General features: G+C 49.6%; 1 protein-coding gene across 2 annotated transcripts in view; it reads left to right on the forward strand.

The window, feature by feature from the left end:
• The first annotated feature begins 5886 nt into the window (after positions 1–5886).
• Positions 5887–24056, forward strand: part of LOC125325298 (cat eye syndrome critical region protein 2) — a 93810-nt gene continuing 75640 nt past the window's right edge. For both annotated transcript variants that reach the window (XM_048302204.1, XM_048302205.1), the window contains exon 1: positions 5887–6138. In XM_048302204.1, coding sequence (XP_048158161.1) covers positions 5953–6138 — 186 coding nt within the window. In that variant the 5' untranslated portion in view covers positions 5887–5952. The remainder of the gene's footprint in view (positions 6139–24056) is intronic.

The following is a 24056-nucleotide window of genomic DNA, read 5'->3' on the forward strand; positions in this document are numbered from 1 at the left end:
GTGGCTACACTTCAGTAATGTGAAATTACTCCTCCTTTCCAGAGGTTCGTTCAGCTGAAAATAGTGTTGTGGAGTAAATATCTGGGATGTTACAAAGAGCATCCATCAGTTTTTCAGATGCTAGGTCAGGTTCTCAGAGTGACTGCTTTCACATTAGCTTGCACACTGGACAAGCTGAATGTGTACATCCAGGAGACAAAACAAATACTGCATGGCTCTTTCACAGTTGCAGTGTCCACGGTGTAACAGCTGGGTCTGTGCCTGGAGAGTGCATTCTGGCCAAGCAACAGGTTCTCCAGCAGATCAGCCTCAAACCCACACTGCTCAGGATGCAGGCGGCAGGAACCATGGAAAACCTTCTGGTGATTCAAAGCTAAAGAGAAATGTTTGTGTCCCAGCTAAACCTGCAGCCCTGTGTGTGTTAGCTGAAGTTTAACTGTAGCTGTATTGATACCATATATCCGACCTCTGTGCAGGCTGGTTCACTGCATCACAGCGCCAAAAAAAGTGGGAATGACAGTTTTCTCTTGTTCTACTTCTGCTTCCAATTCCTGTCTCCCACGCTTTCCAGCACTGTCCAGGCAGACCCTGCTCTCGCTCGTGCCTCCCTTTCACAGCTGTTGTCTGTGCCCACCCATGTCTCAACTGGCTCCCCTTTTTATTGACTCCCTCATCTTTTCTCTTGGTAACTTAAAACTTCACATTGTTAAGCTGTTTAGATCAAACATTTTCTACCTTCCTCATCTCACCTTCTTCTTCAGCCCTGCAGCATCCCACTCACCAGCAGACCTTGCCCTCACTGTGCATTTCTTCATTCATTCAGCTTCTCCCTCCCTGACTTTGCCATCTCAGACATTCCTCACCCTTTCTCTCTCTCTCTCTCTCTCCCTCACTGCATTCCAGCTCCTTCCACTCCAGAAGTGTTTGTGACTACAGACTTTTCCTTACTCGCTGCTAATTAGGAAGGAGACGTATTTACTTCCCCCTCTCAGAGTATTTACCAGCTTCTCTCATCCCCTGCTTCCCTTGTATCTCTCTCATCCTACACAGTCTCTTGACTACAGTGCTGTCCTCCGTCAAATCTGTTTTGCTCTCTTTCAACCACTCCTGTTGGCTTTCATGCATCTTGTGTGCCACTGCTTTCCCTACTTCTTATGAAATCATAACTAGTGGCTCAAAAGAAGTAATTATCAAAATGCAACGTGGCTTTTTTCTCTTGACTCTCCTGGTTTAGTTGAAAGAAGCAAAATTTCTCATCTGCTTCCACACCTCTTCTGTGATCCCCGTGGCTGCCTCCATGGCTCTAGCTCCAGCACTACCCAGAAAAATCTGTGCCTTCATTTTCACTGTGTGTGCCTCAGTTTCCTTGATTTGTTGTCTGAGTAGGAAAAGCAGATCCAGGGATCAAAGCCAGACCTCCCAGGGCTGAGTACTGCAGCCTCTGCTCTGTTCAGGAAGGCTTTTCAACTGTGCTATGTAAACCACAAAATCTCTTCAGGAGGCATTGAAAAGGGAACAAGCAACTTGAAGATGGATCAAAATATGAAGAATCCTACAAGGAAGAAGTAACTTGGGGCGAAAGTAGGAGGTGAAATCACATCTGTCTTCTACTCCGTAACTCAGCAAAGAGAAGCAAAGGCAGTGAGATTTGCTGGGGATAGATGTTGAGAGAGGTCAACACAAAGAAGGAAGCAGTAAAATTCAGACAGGCTAGAAAAGGGAGATGAAGCTCTTCACAGCCAGAAATGCAAAAGTTCTGTTTTGAAGAAACAGAAATGTTAGGCTTTATCTATTGTTAAATCATTTCCCCTGAAATGGGAAAACTTGAACTTCCCAAAGCCACGTCCTTCTGAGAACATGCTGCCAGTAAGAACAGAGTCTGAGGTTTGGTTGGTCCTTCTGCAAGTGCTTTTGAGTCCTTGCAAGGGAAGACTGCAGTTCCTACTTAACCTAGTTTATAGGAACATAATCTGCCGGGCTTTAGCTTAAAGCCGGGTGGTGGAAATGCAAGGAACTCAAGAGTCCCTTTAAAAGAGATCTTTATTAATGATAATATCACTTCAGCTGGCGAGGAACTGACCTGTGCCTGTCAGTAATCCATTGCCTTTCAGAAGCAGGCTACAAGAAATCTACCTGTCATTTAAGCTTTAGATCAGGCACAGATGACAGGTGTTTCTGGAGAAAGTGGGGAACACTCCTCTCTTCTTTTTGTTCTTAGGTGAAATTATTTGTCATACAAGACTAGGGACATGCAGTCCCTGCAGATCTACAACCTTTTTTTAATTTGCTTTTGGCACTTTGAATTTGTTTGGGGTTTTTTCTTTTTTTCTCATGAAAGCAAGTTTGGAAATCTAGAGATGACCTGGAGCAACAAAAACAAGAGGCTTTGATTTGGTCCATCAGCCTCAGTGTGGCTCTACATGGCACAAGGACTCAACCCTCACTCAGTCTGGGAAGAAAGGAAGAGAAAGAGCACAGAAGACAGGAGAGGAGTGTAAGTATGGAAGGTAGTGAGCAGCCAGGGTTGGATATTGAGCTAAAAAATCAGTGGTAGGGGAAGTCTTACCAACAGCCTAGAAAAAAAAATATGGTCCAGAAGAAGAATATAGCATACTTGGAAAGGACACTGGCCAGAGCAGGCTTTGGTTTTGTTAGTTATGGACAGGAAACTCACAACCAAAGGTGGCTTGGAAGAGAAGAAGCACATGGATCAAAGAAGAGGAAACACCGTAGTGTATTCACCAAATCTCTGTCCACTGTTGAACAGCAGTGGGAGAGCAGAGATTTTTGTGCTTGAATAAGAAATTTAAAGAAGTAATTTAAGAACAGTGTAAAAATCTAGAAAAGGGAAGCAGCCTTAAGTGATTGTGGGCAGCCCCCAGCATCCTGGAATAAAAAGAACATTGTAAGAGAAAACACAGTCCAACAGAAATAATGGGGACAATAGAGGGAGCCAAATTAATTCAAAAAAACATTAGGCAAAATTGGTACCGTAGCTCTTCTGACAAAAAGAGAGATTAGGAGTCTTCATTAAAGTTCACAAAGTTCTTAGCAGGGTAGAGAGTGGGGATACTACAAAGCTGTTTGACCTAGTGTCAAGAACAAGCCGAGATGCAGCAGCAAGATAAGCCACGGCTGGACATTACAGGAATTCAGGGAGGAATGCCAGCACAGAGCAAGACAGAAATGCAACATAAACTCCCCTTACATGGCCAGGGGACCAAAAGTTAGCTCTGTGGAAGAATTAGGCATTAGGTAATACTGTAGAATTCTGTAACTGGCCCAGAGGAAGCTGTGCCCGAGGATCTCTGTGCTCGAGATTTTTCACGCAGAGCTGTTGGTACTTTATAGTGATCCTGCATGTTGACAAAGTGCTCTGAGTTAGCCTGCCCTCTCCTCTCACAGTTACTGCAGTGCAGCTGGAGCTGGCTCGATCCAGTGCAGGCAGACACAATACACAAGAGATCAGATCCTGTCTTGCTCAAGATCAAGTCTTGCAGTCATTGTGCCTTGAAACACAGTCAGGGTTTCAGTATAACATATTGGTCTCCTTCAAACAATAAATGAACTAAGTCAAAAGCTTTTAGGGAAAACAGATGCAAAGGCCGAACTTAGAAAGATAGCTAATAAACCACTTTAAAAACAGTGTACATTGGTGGGGGAGGCATAGGAAACCTATTTCCTGAGTGAAATTTACAGCAAAGGAAAGCAAGGTCTGGGTCTGAAGAAAAAGAGGCTTGGTGGTACCTCTTGTGTCATCCTCTTGGCCACTCCATTTCTCAGGCGACCCTCACAGACCCCCAAAGAGCACAGCAGTTGCCACACCAGATGAGCCTGGTAGCCCTCCTAATTCAGTCTTCTTACTTCAACAGTTGCTACTCTCTGATACTTCAAAGAAAGGTGCAAGAAACCCCATAGTGGACAATTATAGAAGAACCCGCCCACAAGGAAAGTTTTTCCCTAATCCCTCGCCATCAGTTAGTGGTTATGTTGTGCCTTGAAGCCTGACAGTTTATATCCCTTCTAAAATTTATTTATATCCTGTCTAATGTGACCATGAATGTTCTTGGTGTCCATATAAATGTCTAATCCTTTTCTGAATCCTGCTAATCTCCCAGCCTCAATGAAAGCTCATGGTAACAAATGCCATGTGTTAATTACACATGGTACAAATATTTCCTTGCACCATTTTAAATTCGCTTCCTTCCAATTTCACTGGGTATCCCTTGATCCCGCGATAGGAAAAAGGGCAATGAAATTAGAGCTTGTTCATTCTTGCTGAGCCACACTGCTGCTCCTTGATTTGTTTCTTCTCTAAACTAGCTGTTCCCATGCTCAGCCAGTTTTCCCCGGTCAGGCTGTTAAGCAGTGGCCTGAGACACAGCACCGAGCTTACGCCTTCACCTTATTCTCTGTCGATACGTTCATTTTGAAGGGAAAAAGGGAGAGGAAACCCCGGAGACCTCAAAAGTGCATGCTTGTTGGAGACTCTGAAATCAGACTGCTTTATGTCAGCAGGTGTTAGCTCAGCAGCAATACGAGGACGCTGACTGAGGCCACCAGCATTTCCCTCTCTGACGCCTCCAAGTCAGAGTGGGATATCTGCAATGTGTTTTCCCCCTTGGATCTTCAGGCTGCTCCTGAAAGGGGATATCCCCCTCCCACTCCAACTCAGGCATTTTACTGCTTCCTTGCATCCACGCTAGTTAAGACCAGCCCATGGGATTAGTCCAGTTCTGAAGGAATTGCCCTCAGCCACAGCCTAAGCTCGGCAAATCTCTGCTGTGCCGTGACTGTGGTTGAACACCAGTTTTACAGAGGTTTCACTGGAGGTAGGACCCTGAGCCGAGGCAGCTGGGCACAGTGATCCTTTGTACCTGTTTTGCAGCTGGACTGTGGGGGCCACAGAGAGGCTGTCAGGTGATGCAGTGACAGCACACAAAGTCACAGCTGCTTGGTGTTTCACGGAAGCTCGGCCCCATTAAGGCAGTTCCACAAGCAGGTCATTAATACCTATTTGTTGCTGAATATTTTCCCCGAATGCAACTCAAAACAGGGCAGCGTTGCTCTTCATTTCAGGAGGAATGGAGGCACTGGGAGTGCGGGTGACACTCAGGAGGCTGTGTGGCTCCTCGCGCAGCCGCACGCGGAGAACAAGAAGCGCCGCTCGGGCTCCCTCACTCAGAGGCACGAGTGAGAGCAGAAACCCTGGGGGATTCCCAGGGGCTCGCTGCACCCAGGAGCCATCCGCGGTAGCTCCCGGGCGCTCCCAGTGACCAGCCAAGGGACCGGGACCGGGACCGGGAGCACCGGAGCGAGCCGGAGCCCCGGCCCGCCGGCCCCGCCCGCCCCGCTGCCCCCGCCCCTGTGGGCGTGTCCGTGGCGCCGTGGGCCTGTTGTTGTGATGAGCGCCGGGCCCGCCCCCTCCTCGTGCCCGGCCGCGCGCCGCCCCGCCCGCCCCGCCCTCACGCCTTTTGTCCCCTCCCCGCGCCCCGCCCCGCCGGGCCCGCTCCGCCCCGCCCCCCGCGCGGCCGCGCCTTCCCATTGGCCCTGGGGCCCCGTGACACGCCCCCCGCGCCCCGCGCCCCGCCCCGCCCCCCCGCGCCCATCTGTTCCCGGCGGCGCGGCGGTTCCTGCGCGGGGCGCGGGCGGCGGCGCGGGGAGGCGGAGGATGAGGGTGATGAGGGTGATGAGGGTGGTGAGGATGGGCCCGCGCAGCGGCGGCCGCCCGCGGTAGGGGGGGCAGCGGCAGCAGCAGCGCCCCCGCCGGCCCTGAGCCGCCCCGTGCGCGGGCGGCAGCGAGGGGGCAGCGCGGGGCCGCCGGGGGGCGGCCGCTGAGCGGCGTGGCGCCGGGGGGCGGGCGGGGCCGCAGCGCCGAGCGGCGGCGGCACACGCAGCCGCCCGCGGAGTGAGGGAGGCAGCGACCGAGCGGGCGGACGGCGGCCGCGGGAGATGTGCCCGGAGGAGGACGGCGGCTGCGGCGGCGGCGGCGGCGGCAGCGTAGCCGGCACCGGCGGCCCCGAGGCGGCGGCTGCGGTGGCGCTGGACGAGCTCCGCTCCTGGTGGGAAGTCCCGGCCATCGCGCACTTTTGCTCGCTCTTCCGCACCGCCTTCCGCTTGCCCGACTTCGAGATCGAGGTGAGAGCCCCGCGGACGCCGCGCCCCGTCCCGCCGGACAGCCCGCGGGCTGCGTCCCCGCCGCCGTCCCCGCTGCGCCCCCGCTGCCCGGCGGATCCCGCACGCCGCTGCCGCTGCCCCGCGATGTGGCGGGGGGCACCCCCCGGCCCCCGGCGAGGCGCTGGATTCCGACGTGATGCAGCGCGGCGTGTCCCCCTCCGCTTGCGGCGGACCCGGCAACTTCCCCGTCCCTCCGGGGCGCGTTCGCAAACTTTCGGCGCGCCCGTCCCGGGCGCCGGTGGGCGGCGGCGGGCAGGAGCCCCCCGCTCCAGGGCCGGCGGGGCGCACGGCGGGGGCGGCCGCGGGCGGAGCGGGGCCGGCCCCGCTGGGCTGCATTGTTCCGCCGGGCCGGTGTCCGCACACAAAGGTGGCGGGGGGACGGACGCGGCACGGAGCCCGCGGTGGGTCCCCCGTGCCCAAAATGGTGGCGGCGAGAGGCGGGCCCGGGCCGGTAACCCCCCACCTCCCCCGCGGGTGCCAGCGGCTGTTGTTGGGGGGTTTCCCCAGCCCGCTCAGCTGTGCCCGGGTCGGCTCCTTTTGTTGCGGGTGGGGGTCCCCACCTGGCCGGTGCCGCCGCGGGGTGAGGGGCGCGGAGAGTCCTGCCGAGCCTTTCTCCCGCATCCCGGCGAGGCCGGAGAGCTCCGCGGGGCACCGCGCCGCTCATTGTGCGGCTCAGCGGAGCCGCCGGGGGGATCGACGGTGCCTTCACCACCGCCCCTGTCCCTCACGGAGGGAAAGCTCTCCGCTTTCGTATCTCCTTACCCGTTTTCCCGTGTAACTTTCTTGTGTGGGTTGTTTGGGTTTGGGTTTTTTTTTTTTTTTTTTATTTACTTATTTTCATGTACGCCGCTAATGTCCCGTAAATATTTTGTGCGCTGGCTACAAATGTTACAAACAAAGTGTGTCCTGGTAGGAAATCTTTTGTGCTTGCTGTGAAAAGCTATTCTTGCCAGCGCGTTGGCAATAAACCGGGTGAATAACGTGGTGGCGTGTGTTTTTTAAAGACAGTAATTGCCCCGTGAATGCGAATTCCAAAGATGCTTAAAAGTTCAATGGGATGCGCGGAGTCCTAAAGAGCAAAACTCCTCGAGCAGGATGTGAATTTCTGAAGAGGGGGAATCCCTTATGCGGTACGAAATCTTGAAAGGGGATAAGATCTCTCAATGATGCAACTTCTTGCGACAGGGAACTCCCCTCCCCCTCCTATTGATGCCAAACCATTAAAGGGGGAGGCTCTCCGGGCCCAGCAGCGCAAAGTCTTGAAGGAACCTGAATTTACAATGATAAAAGGGCCAAGGCACTAGCCTTTCACCTTTGGAGGCAATTAGCATCTGGCTTGCTTCACAAATGAAGTAAATGTGGGCTCCCCTTTGGTTCCCGGAGCACGCTTAGGCTGGGGGAGTTAACATCATCACTCGGAACAAATTAACTTGCTTTTTTTTGGGGGGGGGGATGCCCGGGAGCAGGAGGAGGAGTGCGGGCGCGTTGGTGCTGGGGGTGTTGCAGAGCAGAAGCAGCACACCGAAAACATCGCCAAAAAACTCCGTGCACGTGGATGGCCTGCAGCCCTTGGCAGAAATGGGTTTTAAAGCATGGCGTTTGTTCGAGGGTCGGTGGAAATTGCGGTTAAAATCGGGATGCTGTGAGAGGACGGATGCGGCTGTCAGAACTCTGCTTCTTCAGGCACGTGGAGTAAATCTCCTTCCCCGGCACAGCGTGAGCAGCCCAGCTCGAGCAGTTTCCAAAGTTGCCGTTCCTTGAAGCTCACCATCTTGTTACCTCTTGCCTGGTGTAGTTGTTCCAGTCTCATCGCTGTTTTCAGGGATGTCTGGGAACAGATCTTTGCACAAAGAGCTTGCCCAAATTGGTTTGAAACCAATGGCCAGCTATGAGACTTACACTTTTTTCTAAGAGTACTGCTCTGTGTGATTTTTTTTAAAATTTGTGCTTTATTTAGCTGCATAAGGAAGATTTCTTCCATGGTTTTTGACCTAATAATGTCAGTGCCCCTTCTGGCTGTCTCACTGCTACCTCTGAGACATGCTTGAGTTTCAGGGGTGTCTGAATAAAATGGAGGTGGCTATTTTTCTAGGGGTTTGTAGAGATGCTAGGATTTAAAGCACATGTTAGGGGGAAATAAAACCCTAGCTAGCCATAAAAAGTGAGTCTGTGCTCATGTATGAATATTTTCTTGCTTTAGCTTTGTTTATTGTGGGGAGCTGTGCTTGTGGCTGAACACCAGTGGATTAAGGAGTGCCCCTCCCCTCAAGAGTCACTGCCCCTCATGTGTAACCCAGGGGTGATTACCCCAATCCATTTGGATGCAGAGTAAAATGGGTGCTTTGAGTCAATCTGTGTATGTGGAAGGAGAAAAGGAGATCTCAGGCTCAGAGGGTTTCAGCTGGAGGATGGTCATGCTCAAACTCCTTGAGCTTAACAGCTGATGTTTGTCCAACTCTGTCTTATGCTGGATGCAGCTGGATCTTGTTGGATATTCTCTCCTTCCTAGGAGAACTGAGCTCCTCTGAGCTTAAATTCTGGTTGGTGGCTCTTTTCTTTGCTGTTTTTGATACCAGTGTATCTCCAGTGGGGAGTTTGGTGCTAAACTCTTACAACATCGTTACAAAAGGCAAAAGTTTTAAACAAGCCCTAATTCTGCTTGAAACAAATATCCCCTGCTCTCACTCTCCCTCCAATTTCAGCAGGCGGGTGAGGTTAAGGTTTCACAGCTACCGTCCGTGCAGTCCTCAAACCAGACAAAACCTGATCTTCCAATTTGTGGTGTTCTGTTGGACATTTTTTAAAAGCCCTAGCTATTTTTTGGTTTTCTCCCCTCCTGCCCTCCCCCCCCACCCCTTCCCCCCTGATATTTTTTTTCTTCTGGTGGATCTGTCCATAGCTAGCTGGAAGGCTCTGTAATGATAGGCCATCTAGACCCATCGCTCCCATGCCGAGCAGATTTGCTGAGGGTATTTGAGAAGTTTGGGGTCGTTAGTAATATACAGAGGCAGAATGGAAATCTTCTTTTTTTTTTTTTTCACCTCTTCACTTTTATAAATGCAAACCCTTTACCCTCTACTTATTGGCCCAAAAGAAAATGAAGCTTCCAGGCTGCCAGATGCGGGGCTGCCATCAGCAGCTGGGTCGCAGGAACCTGGGAAGCAAATGTTTTGTTTTTCCTTTTGCTGGACCGGTGTGTAGCCAGAGACTGCAGGGAAAGGGATGTCCAGAAAGAAAAAGGCGCATCCATCAGGCTGGACCTTGGGCATTGTTTGGGGAGGGGGTGGGCACAGCTGGCCCTCATGCTGGCTCTGGCAGATGCAGGCGCCTGACGAGGTTCGTCTTTCTAAATCTCTGCTGCAGCATCACCCGGCAATGGACTCAGGAGGGGTTCAGCCACCGCCAGCAGGTCAAAAGTTCAGTGGGACAGAAGCGGGTGCTTCGGGACGTGTTCGGCTTCATGCCGTGTTTTTACATGGATCTGAGGATGGCAGAGAGCACTTCTGCCTTCTGGGGTGGGTTGGTTGTTTTTTTTTCTTCTGGCTTTTAAATGGCTGCCTTGTCAGCCATCTGCTGTACAAAACTTTCATGCCACTTCAAAAGTGCTCTTTTAGTTGTGTTGGCTTGGTTGTCATGGCATATTTCTTGGTGGTTTGTAAAATCACAGAATCACAGGATGGGTAAAGTTGCGAGGGACCACACTGGGTCATCTGATCCAACCTCCCTGCATCAAACTAATCTGCATCAGTGAGTTTGTCCTTACCTACTCTAACAGCACTGCGGCAGGAGGAGGTGTGGCTGTGTGGGGCACGTCATTTCTTTTGGTTGTCATTGCCTTGATGGACAGAAAGGATGCTTTCCACAGTCAAGTTAGTGCAAGTGATGATAGGGAGTGATTTATTTCCCTCTTCAAGACTGGACTGTAATGTGGGACACCTCTTGTGTCAAAGTATCTTCTGGCCATGTGCCCTTCCCCTCTGCAACTGAAATATCCTCCTGGCAGCTGTGGGGATTGTTTGTATCAAAAATATTGGGAGAATATTTAACGTTTTCAACCGTATTTCAGCGCAACTTGGAAACGCTGGACAGGAGCCAGTGTGGCGTGGCCACCCAGCTCTTTGGCATGTGCTCCCAGGAGCTGTGGACTCAAACATTTAGGGACTTCTGCCTGGGTAGGTCGAAGGGAGGTGACTTTCCACAACGTGCTTGAAAATAGTCAAAACATTGTTGTTAACTTAGTTTATTTGGAAAAGGGGGAAAAGCCACATTACACAGGGAAAACATAAATCTTTTCCTGTGGTTTTTAAAAGCGCCTTTGGGCAAATTGCCTCTGCTGTTAACTTCACTACAGCTTTAAGCTTGCCTCTTGCCCCTTCCTGGCACTTCAGGCTCTGGCTCTGGCTTTAGGTACATTCCTCCCACCCACAGGCAGGGCACTGCTGCTCTTGCCTACCTTTTTCCTTCTGTAGTGTGGTATCTCCGTGGCAGTTCTTGAACAGGCTCTTTCTGTCAGGAATATTATGTGGCTGTTAGAAACCAGCGGCTGCTACTGCTCCCCTGGGTCCCCCAGGAGGAGGGAAGAGTGTGGAGAGAGGGAGAGCTGGAGAAGGAGAGAGCAGAGAACAGGGTTTCTTCTATCTGTGCAAATCAGATACAGCTTTAAAAGAAAGAAAAAATTAATGTGTTAAACAGAGTGTTAGAATTTTGATACTTTGAAAAGAACTTTTCCTAGTGAGAGCAGGATGGCCAAATATGCTCTGACCTCTGCTGTCCTATCACGTTAAGTCCTGCTGAAAATTCTCTGTGGATCCCCTTGCTCTGCCCTTTGGGTGTGTCTCTTGGGATCCATGACACCAAAATGGCACAACCTTCCTGTTCTGTCAGTGGCTTGTATGGGGTTAATTACACGGACAGTAGGGTACGGTACCCGGGTACAGCCTTCACCCCTCTGTAGCTATTCGGGTCTGATGCTGCATTATTATTTGTATGACAGTAGCATATACAACGTCTACTGGGGCCTCATCCTGCTCTGTGATAGTTGAGATGGCCAGGTAGTTTCTGAGCAGAAGAATTTAAAATCCAAGTGAGATCAATGCAGCAAGAAGGTGCCGCAAGCTGATTAAAATGTTGGTGAATTCATGGTGGTCAGCTGTGATCATTGAGGGTAGTTCTGGGTTTAAACGCCTTTTCAGTAGAATAGTTCGGTCATGAGGACGTCCGCCCCTCTTGCCATTTGCCTGTTCACAGTCGGCAACATTGAAATGGAAGGGAGCGGGCAGTGACTGAAGCAGCAGCGAACAATAGATCTGCTCACTAAAACTTCCCTCTCCTGTGAAGCACCTTGCTTTAGGAAAAACTCGTTGTCCGAGGAAAGGTGGAGTAACTGGCAGTGCAGGGAGAGGTGCTGTACAGAGAGTAGACAGGGCTGGAAAAGATTATGGAATTCAAATAGACTGAAAAGAAAGTGTTGGTCCTGTTGTGTGGAGGGACCCATTTATGGACCACTGTGTGAATTTGGGATATGTACTACAGTCACTCTGTGATGGTTCTGCTTCCCCTGGGCAGCACCAGCTTCACCAGAGTAGAGGGTGCGAGCTGGGTGTTTGTTGTTTAAAAAACAAAACAAAATCAAGGCTTGATACTGGTTTTGTTGTTCTTTCTACCTGTCCCATCCGCTGTTTGGTTCAGTTGCTGCAGTGCCCCATCCCTCTCCCCATGTCTGCTCCAGCGCCAGCTCTTGCTTTGCTGGTCTTCGCTTTTGCTGTCTTGGTTATTCTGTTCATAATAGAATCATTAACACTCTACGTGTCCGTGTTGGGCTCTAGAGTTCATTGAGATTAATGGAGGGGGGAGGCAGAGAGATACTTCTCAGAGCTGTTGTTTCAAGTGGTCTGCAAATTGGGCAGCATTGTATCAGTTTCCATTTCAAATGCAAGTCACATCTTTCCCAACTGTAGATCTTAAACTTTTGCACTCGTGTTTACATTTTGTATAATGATACTCTAGTGTAATTGGATACAAAAAACAACAACAAAAAAGGAATAGGTGGTTCAGGAGGCTGATATGTGAGTTAAAACGTTATCTTAAGCCTATGAAAAGGAACAAGTAGTGAGTGCACGAAGCCAAAGGGTGTCTGAACAATGGGTAAGGAAGGTTATTTTGACAACAACATTTTGAATGGATCTGAGTTAGGTGACAGGGGAGTTGGGGAATGACTGCAGCAGTCGAAGGCAGAAGAGAAGGAGGAACACGGTAAGAATTTCAGAGATTCGATGGAGCACATGGAGGCTGATATTACAGAATTTATGTGGTGTTAGTATAGGCAATTCTTCTGCTGGCACAGCTGACACTGAAAATCATGCCTGGTGTTAGCTGAAGTGTTTGTGTACCCACAAGTTTAACAGTTTAAGCTGAGTTTATTTTAAGACTGATTTAAGATAATCAGGTGCGAGTCTTTCCCCACTAGAAAAAAAAAATAGTATTTTGTGTAGGAGCTTAAATATGACTTTGCTTTGCTTAAGAAGACCCAAATACCACAAAAAAACCCGTGCCAATTCAATCAGCCGATTTAAACTTCTGCACAGCGCCTCTAAATTAGACCTCAAAAGTTTTTCCTTGTGGAATTTGCTCTGACCAAACCAGCTAAAAGTAACACCTTTAAAGTGTTGCAGCTTTATATGTAGACCTGCTTAACTGCGGTCTTTCTCTCCCAGCGCATAATGCCGGCAGAGCTGTGCCATTCTGCCCCTGGCATCTGTGAAGTGCCTGCATGAAGGGTGAAGAATTAACTTTTGTAATGGCAATGGATGCTTTCATAGACTTCTTTCAGGCAAAAATCTCCTCAAGAAAAGGGCTGTGGGTAGAAATGACAACAGCCAAGGAGGTAAAATTCCCGAATTAAAAGTTTATCGTGTAAACCTTATTGTAGGTAGGTATGAATTTTTTTAAAAATTTTTTCTCCCCCTCCTCGTTACCAGAAGCAACAGCATCTGCTGTGGTGGTGGGAACAATGCAGCCTAGTGATTCCTCCTTCCTTACAGTAGAGAATCCTGTTAAACACACAAGGCTGTGCCTCAGAGTGTATCCTTTCAGCAGGCTTGTTCCTTTTAATGGGTGCCCATTCCTGGGGTCTCCATTGTTTCACCAACAATAGCACTAGGGGCAGCTGATTTGGTTGACAGAAAATGCGTTAATTTAACAGATCTATTCCCTTTAGCCGGTCTCCTTCCTATTGTGCCCCAATTCTCCCCCAGTTCCTGGGGAGGAGGGCCTCGAGAGCAGGGTCTGTTAGGTGGAAGGCTCCTGCAATTAGGAGGGGTTTGCAGCCTTTTGTGTGAGGAACAGCAAACAGCTGATGAGGAAAAGTGGTGAGAGTGCAGTTTGCTTACTGGCAGAACACTCATTTTTCTGCTTTTTGGGGGGGGGCTTTATGGACCGCCTTTACAAGGGACGGGGGAATAACTCTACACTAAGCACCGATGGCAGTCAAGGTCTTTGCTTTGCTCAGAGGTGGTCTTGCAGCCCAATGTGGCAACTCCTTTCAGGGCTGGCTCAACTTCTTGACAAACTCTTTATATACTATAAATGCTTAACTAAAACACCAGCTTTCCACTGAAAAAGCAAAGCTGCTGGTATTATCCGGGGTAGGACTGCTGAGGGCTGGCTGGGCAAGGCAGCATGTAAAGTTAACACCAAATTATTAGAAACATGAGGGGCGTAATGGTCCTCAGGGACCCCTACCCTGGGCTAGGCCACCAGTTTAGTGTAGTTTTTGGACTGGTCTGATTTGAACAGTGCAAGCTCTTCACCCTTGGGTGCACTCACACTGGATCAGCTCTTCCCTGCAGTAACTTATCTTGGTTCAGTAACGATGGGGGAGTGTCTTTGTTGGTTTTTGCATCAGTGTGGTCAAGCTGACTCCTTCAGCCTGGTGGGAAGGAGAGCACATGCACTGCCGAGGGGGCAGTGAAACACGAAGCTCTGCTTTGGGGGCTGCCGGCTGCCAGAAGGATTTTGGCTGCCAGAAAGAAGATCTCGCTCCCTTTCAAGCCTTCGCTTCAGCCACGCTTCTGCCTCTGTGGTTTGCCCCTTTCCTGGCACCATCCCAGCTGCTCGCTGGGCCCTGGCCGGGTTTTTGCAGGGGTTGTAGTCCTGTGGTGGGAGCGGGACCTCCTGCTTTTGGTGGTTGCAAGCTGCAGGGTCAATCCACTGTGGCTCTTGAAACCCTAGCCGTAGTTTAGTTCTGGTTGCTGGGGCTGGTGATGTAAAAGGAGCTCTGGAGGGTCTTTTTCCTTCTCTTTGGTAAAGCCATTAATTCTCTGGCTCCTTCTCTCCAGCTAAGTCTGCTATAAAGGGGCTGGAGCTTTGTATGGCTGGAGGGCTGGAAGGCAGATCTAGTATTCTCCTTTCTGGTGAGCCCTCTATGTAGGGAGTTGTGTGGCAGCAAAAATATTTATTTATCTATAACACAAGGCAAAGAGGGTTGTGGTTGGAGGCTTTTTTTTTTTTTTTGCTTGCTTGCTTGCTTGGGTTTTTTTGTTTGTTTTAGGAGGCAAAGGGTGAGAGTTCACTTAAAGAGCTTGACTCTTAATAGAGCTTGTCATTGTTGCTAATATAAAACAAATGATGAGCATGGGAGAGGAGTCAAAGGCTCCCTCTTCTGGTGTGCTGGGAAGGTTCAAATGCTGAAAAATAAGCAAGGAAAAAGACCCCTTCCATGCTTTCTTGTGGTATTTGGTGACCTCACTTAGTTGTAACCCTTACTGGCCCACCATGTAAGCCTCTTCATGTCCCCTGAATACACAATATTAACGGCTCTCTGTGGAAGTGAAATGCATTTGCAAATGCGAAATACACTGTACTTGCAAGAGAAAGTGGGTCCTGGTTTCAGAAGGGTTCCCAGTCTGAGCATGGAAGATGGCAGCCCTGCGTGCCCCTGCGTATGACATTTCTCAGTGCTTCCCTTTCCTTCTCCTCTTTACTGCGCCCTCCTCTTGCAAAGATCACGTCGAGTCCGTGCATTTCCCAGGCCACATGGGTGCATTGGCATGTAAACATGTTTGGGATGATTGGAGTGGCCAAGTATGCTGAGCACTCCCTCTAGGAAAGCGTATCCAAGGCTCCGGCACTCCTGTTGCTTTAGGTTGAGCCAGTCGAGAATTCAAAACTTATTAGTGGTGGATTGATGGAGAAATGTGCACAAGGAGTAGTACTTTGTTGGGATTTTTGGATGAGTTTTCTAAAAACCGTTATATACCGTAGTACCCCTGAAATGAAAAGGATTTCGGAGCATTAGAGAAGGGACTTTTTTTTTCTTTCTTATTTTTATGTTCTTCATGAAGAGTTGGCCATCACGTGGCTGTTTTTCCCTGCGTTGCTAGCGTGGACTCAGGAGCAGTGGCTGGTGGAACCTGAGGACATCAATTCTCAAGCTGCCTTCCCACAGCAGCTCCTGCCACCGTCTCGGCTGGCAGCAAAACTGCTCGCCCGCATTAAAAACCGCAACGCTTCTTTCTTTAAAGTGAGCTATGCCTCACCAGAAGCAGTTCCCCCAGCCAGCTCCCTCCACAGCCCCACAAAAGGGTTGTACCAGCATGACTGAGGCAGTGGCACGGGAATGGAAACAGGCAGCGGGGAGGGGAAGGGCTTTTTATAGCTGCCACTTCTGCTGAAAGAAGCGCTTATCGCGCTGCAGCCCTGGATAGCAGGTGGAGTGAGCCTGCACAGGTAACAAGAGGTCACGCAGCAGTGAGGGCACCTGGGGAAGAAACCTTGTCAGTAAAACCCTCCATGAAAGGGTTTTGGGCTACATCAAGCTTCGCTACATTTCATTTTTTCTTTTTCAAGTTAACGTTCTGGTTAGAAAAGTTTTAAATTGGAGTTAGATGGTGAGCCTGAGAATTGTTCATTCTGTAGTCAGTGCTGAACATGCAGCTGAAATCAGTTAAACTTCCCTGTAGCTGAGAGTCTTGCACAAAACCAGAATAGTGCAAAACTCTTTTTTAGAAATTCAGGCTTTTTTTTAAAAAAGGCAAAACAAAACAAACAAACAATTTTTCCCCAGAAAAAGTTTTCAGTGTGGCTCTGGTCACCCAGCTATGCAGATATCTACCTGTCAGGATTTGTTTGCCTGTGCTGAAGAGGCTGGAGCAGCTTGTCTTGTCGGACAGGGCAGCCATGTAGAATAAACAGGGAATAGCAGTCTCGATTTCCATTCTTTCAGCCTGATACAAGGTGCCGAGGCACTGAAGACTATTTTGGCCTTAAGATAATTGTGAGTTGGAGAGGATCAAAGGGCTTGAGGGGTTTTTTTTGGTTGAAAGGGGATTTTCTCCATGGACAGCTGCAGTAGTGCATTAGTAGTGCAATGGATTATCTTTCCATGATCTGTAGGATCTCAACCAGCTATCGAGGGGCCCCGCTGAAGGCTGCTGCTTGGGGGGAGGCAGAGTGGAAGTCTCCTCTAGCAGGGAGACCTGTAACGCCTGGGAGCTCGGACCACTTGACTCCCCCTGCCCCAGCAGGGTGGGTGGTGCTGGATATTCTTAGACTGCAGATAGTGCTGGGAGCATGAGGAAAGGGAGCCCAGCTCTCAGTCATGACTAACTGCAGCTGATGCCCTGCATCCACCCTGCTCTCCAGTGGAAGTGCTTATTAAGGAATGTGAGGAGCGAGCTGATTCCAGCTGCTGTGGCATCCCCTAAAGGGCAATGTGTAATTTGGGAGGGTGTTGCGAGTCCCTTGGTGGAACAAACTGCTCTCTGTAGTAAACATGTGACCTGCCAAATGCCCGGACTTTGTCATTTTGGGAAGTTTTGGATGATGGCTGATCTGCAAATAGCTGTGGCATTGAGAGGGTGTCCCTGCACATGCCTGGATGGGTATCTGTGTCCTTGCTCTGCGCTTTTCGCTGGGGGGAGGCAACACATCTGGCCTGACTGTGGCAAGGGTGGCAAGAGGGGACGAGACAGGGCTTGGTGCTATCAGAGGTGGAGATCAGGTCATGCTGTGCCTCCCTGACCTGGTTTCAGGGCCGGAGGATGAGGGGGCTGGAATGTGCGGGGCGGCAGAGCTGTCAAGGAATGCGGGTCCCCAGGTGGCTGCTTCAGTGGCTTGTGCTCAAGTCGGGCTCGAATTGCATCTGTGCTGGTTAATGAGTGCTGGGGCAGCCCTGTCCTGCCAGCTTCTCCCGTGCACACCTCCTCAGGTAGTGAGTGGGATGCCAGCAAGAGCGGGGTGACAATGGTATCTTGGGAGGTGTTAAACTCACCCTCCCAGCACTCCTAGAATTTTCTGTTAACCTCAGTGATGGAAGCTTTATTGCTTTTTGGTTGGTTAGGGATTTTTTGTGACTAGTGAAATACAAGCTGTGATGAACCCAGCTTTGGATTTCAGGGCTGGTTTTTTTGGGACAGGCAGTTAGAAAGAATTGTCTCTTTTTGTAGGCAGGACTGGTTTCAGAATTTAAGGGCCGCCATATGATGTTGTGTTGTTTTTCCTTGGAGTAGCAACTACAGTTTATAATCATTGCCTAGTCCTTAGCCAGTTGGCAGGAAGACTGCTGTGAAGGGATTGATTATTAGTGGATGCTTCATTGTGCTGTCCAAGCCTGACTTTCTTGATCTAACCAGTTTCCTTGAGTTGGAATGACTGTATTCAGCAGCGAGAAGAGAGGGAGATGTCTCTTCCTGCTCAGCAGTGCTGGTTCTTGTTCATGGGGTATTCTCAGGATAAGAAGGGTCAACAAAAAGTGTCAACACTTGAGCATTCTCACAGAAAGCCAGCTGGCTGGCTGGCTGGCTGCTGGGGACTGCTCACAACTTTTCTGTTCCCTCTCGTGATTCTCTCAGTATTTGTTTCGGAGGGGTGACTTAAACAAAACTAGTGCTGTTTGGCGTGAGCATCCTGGAGGCTCCGCCCTTTCCCTGCCGGAGAGGCACCGGCAGAGTGGAAACACCATCCGGAAGATGATCTAGAGCTCAGAAACACGAAGACACGCTGGCAGCTGTGGCAATTGGAGACGAGTTAGCATTTAAACTGGCAGTGAGGACACGCTCAATACAGAGGCAGCAGCACAGGCTGGAGCTTGGACAGCAACATCTGCCAGACTCCTTGGATAGAAGCTGGGATGGTTTGGTCGTGCTGAACCACATCCTGCTGCAGCTCCTCTGATAAACCTGGGCTAGCTAATTAAAAGTTAGGATGTGTGCAGCTACGCACGAAGCAGCCGTGCTGTAGTGGAGTAGCTGGTGCTGCTGTTCGGGAAAGGGAGTTTGAGCTGGGTGTGAGCAGGTTTGTGAGGAAGGGGCCAAAGGAGGAGGTGTGTGTCAGGCTTGGGCTGGGCTGCACATCCCACCCTGCTGTGCTTCGGCTGAACAGTAGCAGTTGGAAGAGAACAGCTGAGCTAATGCTTAAAAGGTGGAGGGATGGGAGACTCCACGCCAGGTCTTGGAAGTATGATCCTAGCCCTCTGCTTGTCTCCTCCTTTCCTCCCCCACTCCCAAAGCCCCTCTTGGGCTGTGTGGAAGTGTCCCAGTTCTTGCAGCTGTGTTAATTGTAATGGGTCATTTAGTCCTGAAATCCCTGTTTAAAAGGGGCAAGTCCTTGCCTCGTGTGACAGCTGCCGCCTTGCACTTTTCCCCAGGCTGGAAATAACTGCATATGACACAGGAGCAGAGCGTGGCATGGGGGAGGGAGGAAGGTTTCTGGCTTCCTCTTAGTGCTATAATGGCTTTGCTGTGTGACTCTTCTCCCATGCAGACCACAGCAGAGTCATGCCTCACATATTTAGCAGATCTCTCAGCTGGCAGTGCCCAGGCAATACTCTTAACAGCCTGGCACTCTCCAGGCTCTGTAGACTGGAGTCCTCCCGTGCATCTGGGATCAGGAGAGAAGGGTGGTGGTGGTGGCGATGCAGGACACTTGCCTGGAGCATCAGGGAGCCTCTCTGGAACTGGAGACAGGGAGAGGCAAGGTGGGAATGTTTCTGCTCCCTGCTCCCCTCTTCAAAACCCAAAGCCTTGAGCCCATGGAAACCTGGCCAGCTTTTCCTTCTAGCTGAAGGACTGTCTCCTGATTGGAATGACAGCTTTGAACTGGAAGACATTATTTCATTAGTGTGCTAATCAGATACAGAGATTACCTGATTGGCTACTTAATAATTAAATGAAGTTGCCTGTAATTCTTTGAGCACACACAGAACTAATTAAATTAACCCTTCACTGCCCTGCATGCCTGGGATGCACTTGTGTGAAATGGAGAGGGCAGCTTCCCCGATGTGGGGACTGTGAGCAGAAGGGGGTGGTGGTCGTGAAGCAGCCACTGCTGTACTGCCAGAGTGGTCTTATCGGGAGCCTGGAGAGGAGAAGATGATGCGCTCTTATACCCTTTCACTTCAGTTGGTGTTTGGCACGCCTGGTATGTGATCAGTGTGCCTGGCAATGGTCTACGGACAAATCCTGTCTCCAAACAGCCCAAAGAATGCGCTGGGCTCATGGAGTTGGTGGCAAGGCATGCACAGTAACCCAGCCCATGGCTTAGAATCACCTGGTGAAAAGCAGAGAGAAGGAAAGATGCACTTGACAGTTCTTGAGGAGAAACAGAGACCAGAAGATGTTCTCCTGTACTTTTGAAGCATTATTCTTCCGTGTCCCCACTGGCACGTAGGCACAGGCTGAGTTCTTTCCTTGCATTTGGCAGGATTCCACTGATTAAACTTCTTGTTGGCCACCTATTTCTCTCTACTGCTGCAGTGTCCGCTCCAGGAACTGCATTTTGCACATGCTCACAAGGGTATATTTCCAATGGTGTGAGGAGGACACAGAAGTCGTATCAGTGGCATAACTTTCTCTTATTATAGATTGAAAAAAAAAAGGTGAAAAGAGAAATAAACAGAAAGTTTCCTTGTGTTTTCCAGCCGCAGTGCTGTGCCCAAGCTTTCAGCTTCTGTAATGCTAGAGGTGTGGCAGTTTGAAATTTGTAGTGAAAGGCTGATTTTTATAATGTGTGAGGGATTTGTTACCATGTTGAAGACACTCTGTGTTTGATCATTTCATTGCTAGGGTGAGGAGTTAGCATCTGTAATTTTTTTGTATCCATTTTTAGTGCTAAACACTGGGTTGAGGCAACAGGAAAGCTACCTTATAATAATCCAACTCTCTTCCCTTGCTGCTGCCACTGTCTCCTTCTAGACTTTGCCCATACATGTTAAAATGAAACTGTCAAATTAAGCACATTTCACTGTCATCCAGAGCTAAACTTGGCAGAGAAGAGCCCTTGGACCTTCTGGCCTAAGTTAACCACGGCTGGCTTCAGCTACCCCAGTAAGGAATTGCTGCGGCATGCAGAACAGCTCTCCCCTTCCCCGTGGTCCGTGTTGCTGACTCTGTCCTCTTTTCCCCTGAAGATTGGTTGTAGCAGCAGTGTCCTTGGAGCCAGCAGAGGGATAAATATCTTGAGCCACTGCTTTGTCTTCAAAATCTGGCTTCCACATGACAGGCAGCCCAAAATGCTTTCGAAAACAGGTCAGGAGACAGAAGAAAACAGGGAGGGTGGGAAACAAAAGGGCCGCTTTCAGGGTAATTAGGTGGTTTCAGTGCTCCTTCTGGCAGGGAGCATTCGCTGGTGAGACGTGGCCCCCCGTGCTGACTCTCTGCAGATGTGGATGTGCTGGGAGGGTTTGAAGGAAGAGCAGAGAGAACAGCCAGCGAGCCTTGGCATGCCCTTGTGTCCCTACTGATCTCTGAGATTCAGCATCTCCACTTCCAAGCACTGGGATCTGCTCTCCCCACAAGCCGACCTTTGCTGTCCTTCCTACCCTCCCCTCTGCCTTCCTGGGTCAGAGCAGACCCAGATCTGTGATTCCCACTCCGACTCCCAGCCAGGGTCTCTGGGAAGGTGCTTGCCCCCATTTTATGAGCCATGGGCAGGCATAGGTCTTAAAAGTGTGGGTTTGGGGGAGGCAGGGAAAGTGGGACAGTGCATGCAAGGTCAAGCTGGAGCCCAGATACAGAAGCCAGTTAAGCTTTGGTATAATTATTTGATGGTGTCCTGTTGTAAAAGGGCAGTAAGTAAGGCTAGCAGATCTGTGTCTGGCCTGTCGCTGCAGTAGAAAGCTGTTTTCAGAGATTTCTGAAACAAAGGATATTCCAGTGTGTGATGGAAGTGGCCATTTAAATGCATCTGACCATAAAGATGCTGCCTGCCAGCGATTTTGATATCAGAGCTTGTGGGACTCACTCCTGTGGGCAAAATCGTGCTCTGTCAGACAGAGCCTGAATGCTGGAGATTGGGTTTGGGGATGGAGTTCAGGGAGGCTTTTTACCTCTTGTGTCCTCCTCTTTGTTTTTGTTTATGGGTTTACAGAGTCAGATTAGCATTTCAATGTTGGAGGCGAAAGCCCTTGGGCAGTGGTGGAAGGCGGCCTGGTTGAGCCGGTTTGGGATTACTGCTCCTTTCCCAGCAGCCGTCCTTCCTTCCCAGCTCCGGTGAGCAGCAAAGCCCGAGGCCTCTCCCTGTTGGGAATGCACCCAAGCTGCAGCTGCCCCTCCAGCGTGTCTGAAGGTAGATGGGCAGTGTCACCGGGAAGGGTAATTAGCCTTCTCTTCAGGCAAGGATAATTGTTTTATTATTTTAAATGGTAGCACGAGTTCTACAAGGGGGAATTAAAAAAACAACCCCCTAAGAGCTCTCAATCCAGAAGCTGTTCACTTTTTCTGGTTGTAGCTGCTGGTCTAATAGGTGTTGCCTGTCCACAAGCTTGACTTTGCTTTAATCCTGCGGATCTCTGAATCCAGAGTCCTATTACTTTAGTAAAACAGTGTATTGAATAAAAGAGAAGTCCATGCCCCTTTCCTCTCCCTGTCAGGCATAATGCTGTATTCAGTCACACCGGTGCAAATTTAGGGCAAGTCCAGTGGGTTCAAGTCAACGTACTCCAGACTTATGTTGTAATTGCAGAAGGTGGCATCTCTCTGAAACCAAAGTTTTCTCTTTGGGCTGATCTATGATTGTTCACCAGGGCTGTACCCAATCCATATGCTGAATACGCAGCACATGGGAACAGGTTTAGGTGCTCCTGCAATGCAAGACTCTTGCATGTGGTTGAGCTTGCAAACTTACATTCACACAAGAAGCTTAAAGAGGAAGTAGCTTAAGCATAAGAGCTTATTTGTGTTTATTGCTTCTTTATTCTGAGGAAAATGTGAAGATCTTTTTGAAATGTTGCCCCAGTTTGATTAAATTTTTCCCATGGTTTTTCCACCCCTGTGCAAAGAGGACACTGTCTTCTTTGTTGGAAGACTCTAAAAAAATCTTCTCAGCTTGTAGCTATTAACTAAAAGTGGTCTGAGTCTGTGTAAAAAAGTATTTCTCTAGATTTGTTGCACCTTCTCAGGTGTCTCAAGTCGAGTTCCAATTTATTTTGTTCTGATATGTTTTATAACTGCCAGTATTTGTGCTGCCTCACTTATGCTAGGACACTGCACACACCTTCATTCCTCACTCCCCTCCACATTACTGTTTGTCTGCTGTCTGGGAGGGGAGTCATTCAGGGTGCCAATATGTTAAGGTGTTGAGAGAATGGGGAGAGATGAGATGAAGGTATTGTTATGCTGGAAGGTGTTAATTGGTGCTATCAGCCACTTGTTTGATTTCTAGACAATTACAGCAGTCCTTGAAGTTGTGTCTGAGCCAAGCAAATGGCAGGAGCTCTGCAAGTCCCCCATCTTCTCTTTTTTTTTGAGTGCTTATTTCCCCACTGCCGCTCGCAAAAATGAGCAGGGCTCTCTCTACACACTCGAGCAGAGAGGATGTGCCTGGGTGTTGAGGAGCTGCCTGGGTGTACTGCACAAAAGTTGTCACATGGCTTGTGAGCCCTGTCCCATGGCAAGGGATGGACAGGAGATGCTGAACGGTGTGGGGATGTTTCTGGGTTCCTTAGAAGCAGAGCAACTCCTGTACTTGGGTGATGTTTTCGTGTTGTTTCCTGTTTTAGAGGTACATGCTTGAAACTATTTAGGGCAGAGTCCTCTTGTAGGGCCAATACCCAGCTGCCAAATAGGACCTTTTATTTGTAGTCCAGGACTTCTACCCAGAGAGAGGAAAGGTGAGGGTCTCCCCCTGTAGGAGGGACAAGATCTGACCTGTGGCAGCAGAAGAGTGGCTGGCTTCTCTGCAGCCAGAGGAGAAATGCTCTCCACAGCTGCTCTTTCTCCTACAGCTGGGAAGTAAGGAACCATCCTGATTTCCCTGATTTATTTTTCTACTTTTTTCCTGGGTGCAGTAAGAAGTGGGATGGGGAGTAGCACCTGCAGAAGCTTGGAGACAGGGTACATAAAGGCTCCTTCTTCCATCTGAAGGTCCAAGCTATGTTGAACATTACTCAACCATAACCTTGTGTGGACCTCTTGGGATACATAGAGGCACCTGAATCCAACCCCAAGTGCCTGTTCATGACGTTCCTTTGGTCGTGGTGGGTGGAGTATTGCCACCCTGGTGTCCTTCCCTGGTGTCATGGCTTTGCTTGCTGCTTTTCCTGAGTGTTCATGCTGAGCACCTGGTTTTGTGCTATGTCATACACGGAAAATGGAGTGAGGGAAGGCAGCTGAACAGAGAGGTGATGCTAAATAGAGGCTGAGACCTTGAAGGTGTAAATGGCCTTTGAGGACTATTAGGAGAGGAAAGTCAGTCAAGACTTGATTTCAGAAAAGACTGATAAGGAAACCTCAATATAGAATCACAAAAATGTATAGTCGGAGTGGACCTCTGGCAGTCTCTTATCCAACCTCTTTGTTGGATTCAGGCTGTCACCAACAGTAGGTCAGGCTAACCATGGTCTGAAGAATGCATAATTTCTCTGTTCTTTTCTGTTCTCTGAATGC

This window comes from Corvus hawaiiensis, chromosome 4 (assembly GCF_020740725.1).
Source record: "Corvus hawaiiensis isolate bCorHaw1 chromosome 4, bCorHaw1.pri.cur, whole genome shotgun sequence".
Taxonomy (NCBI): Eukaryota; Metazoa; Chordata; class Aves; order Passeriformes; family Corvidae; genus Corvus; species Corvus hawaiiensis.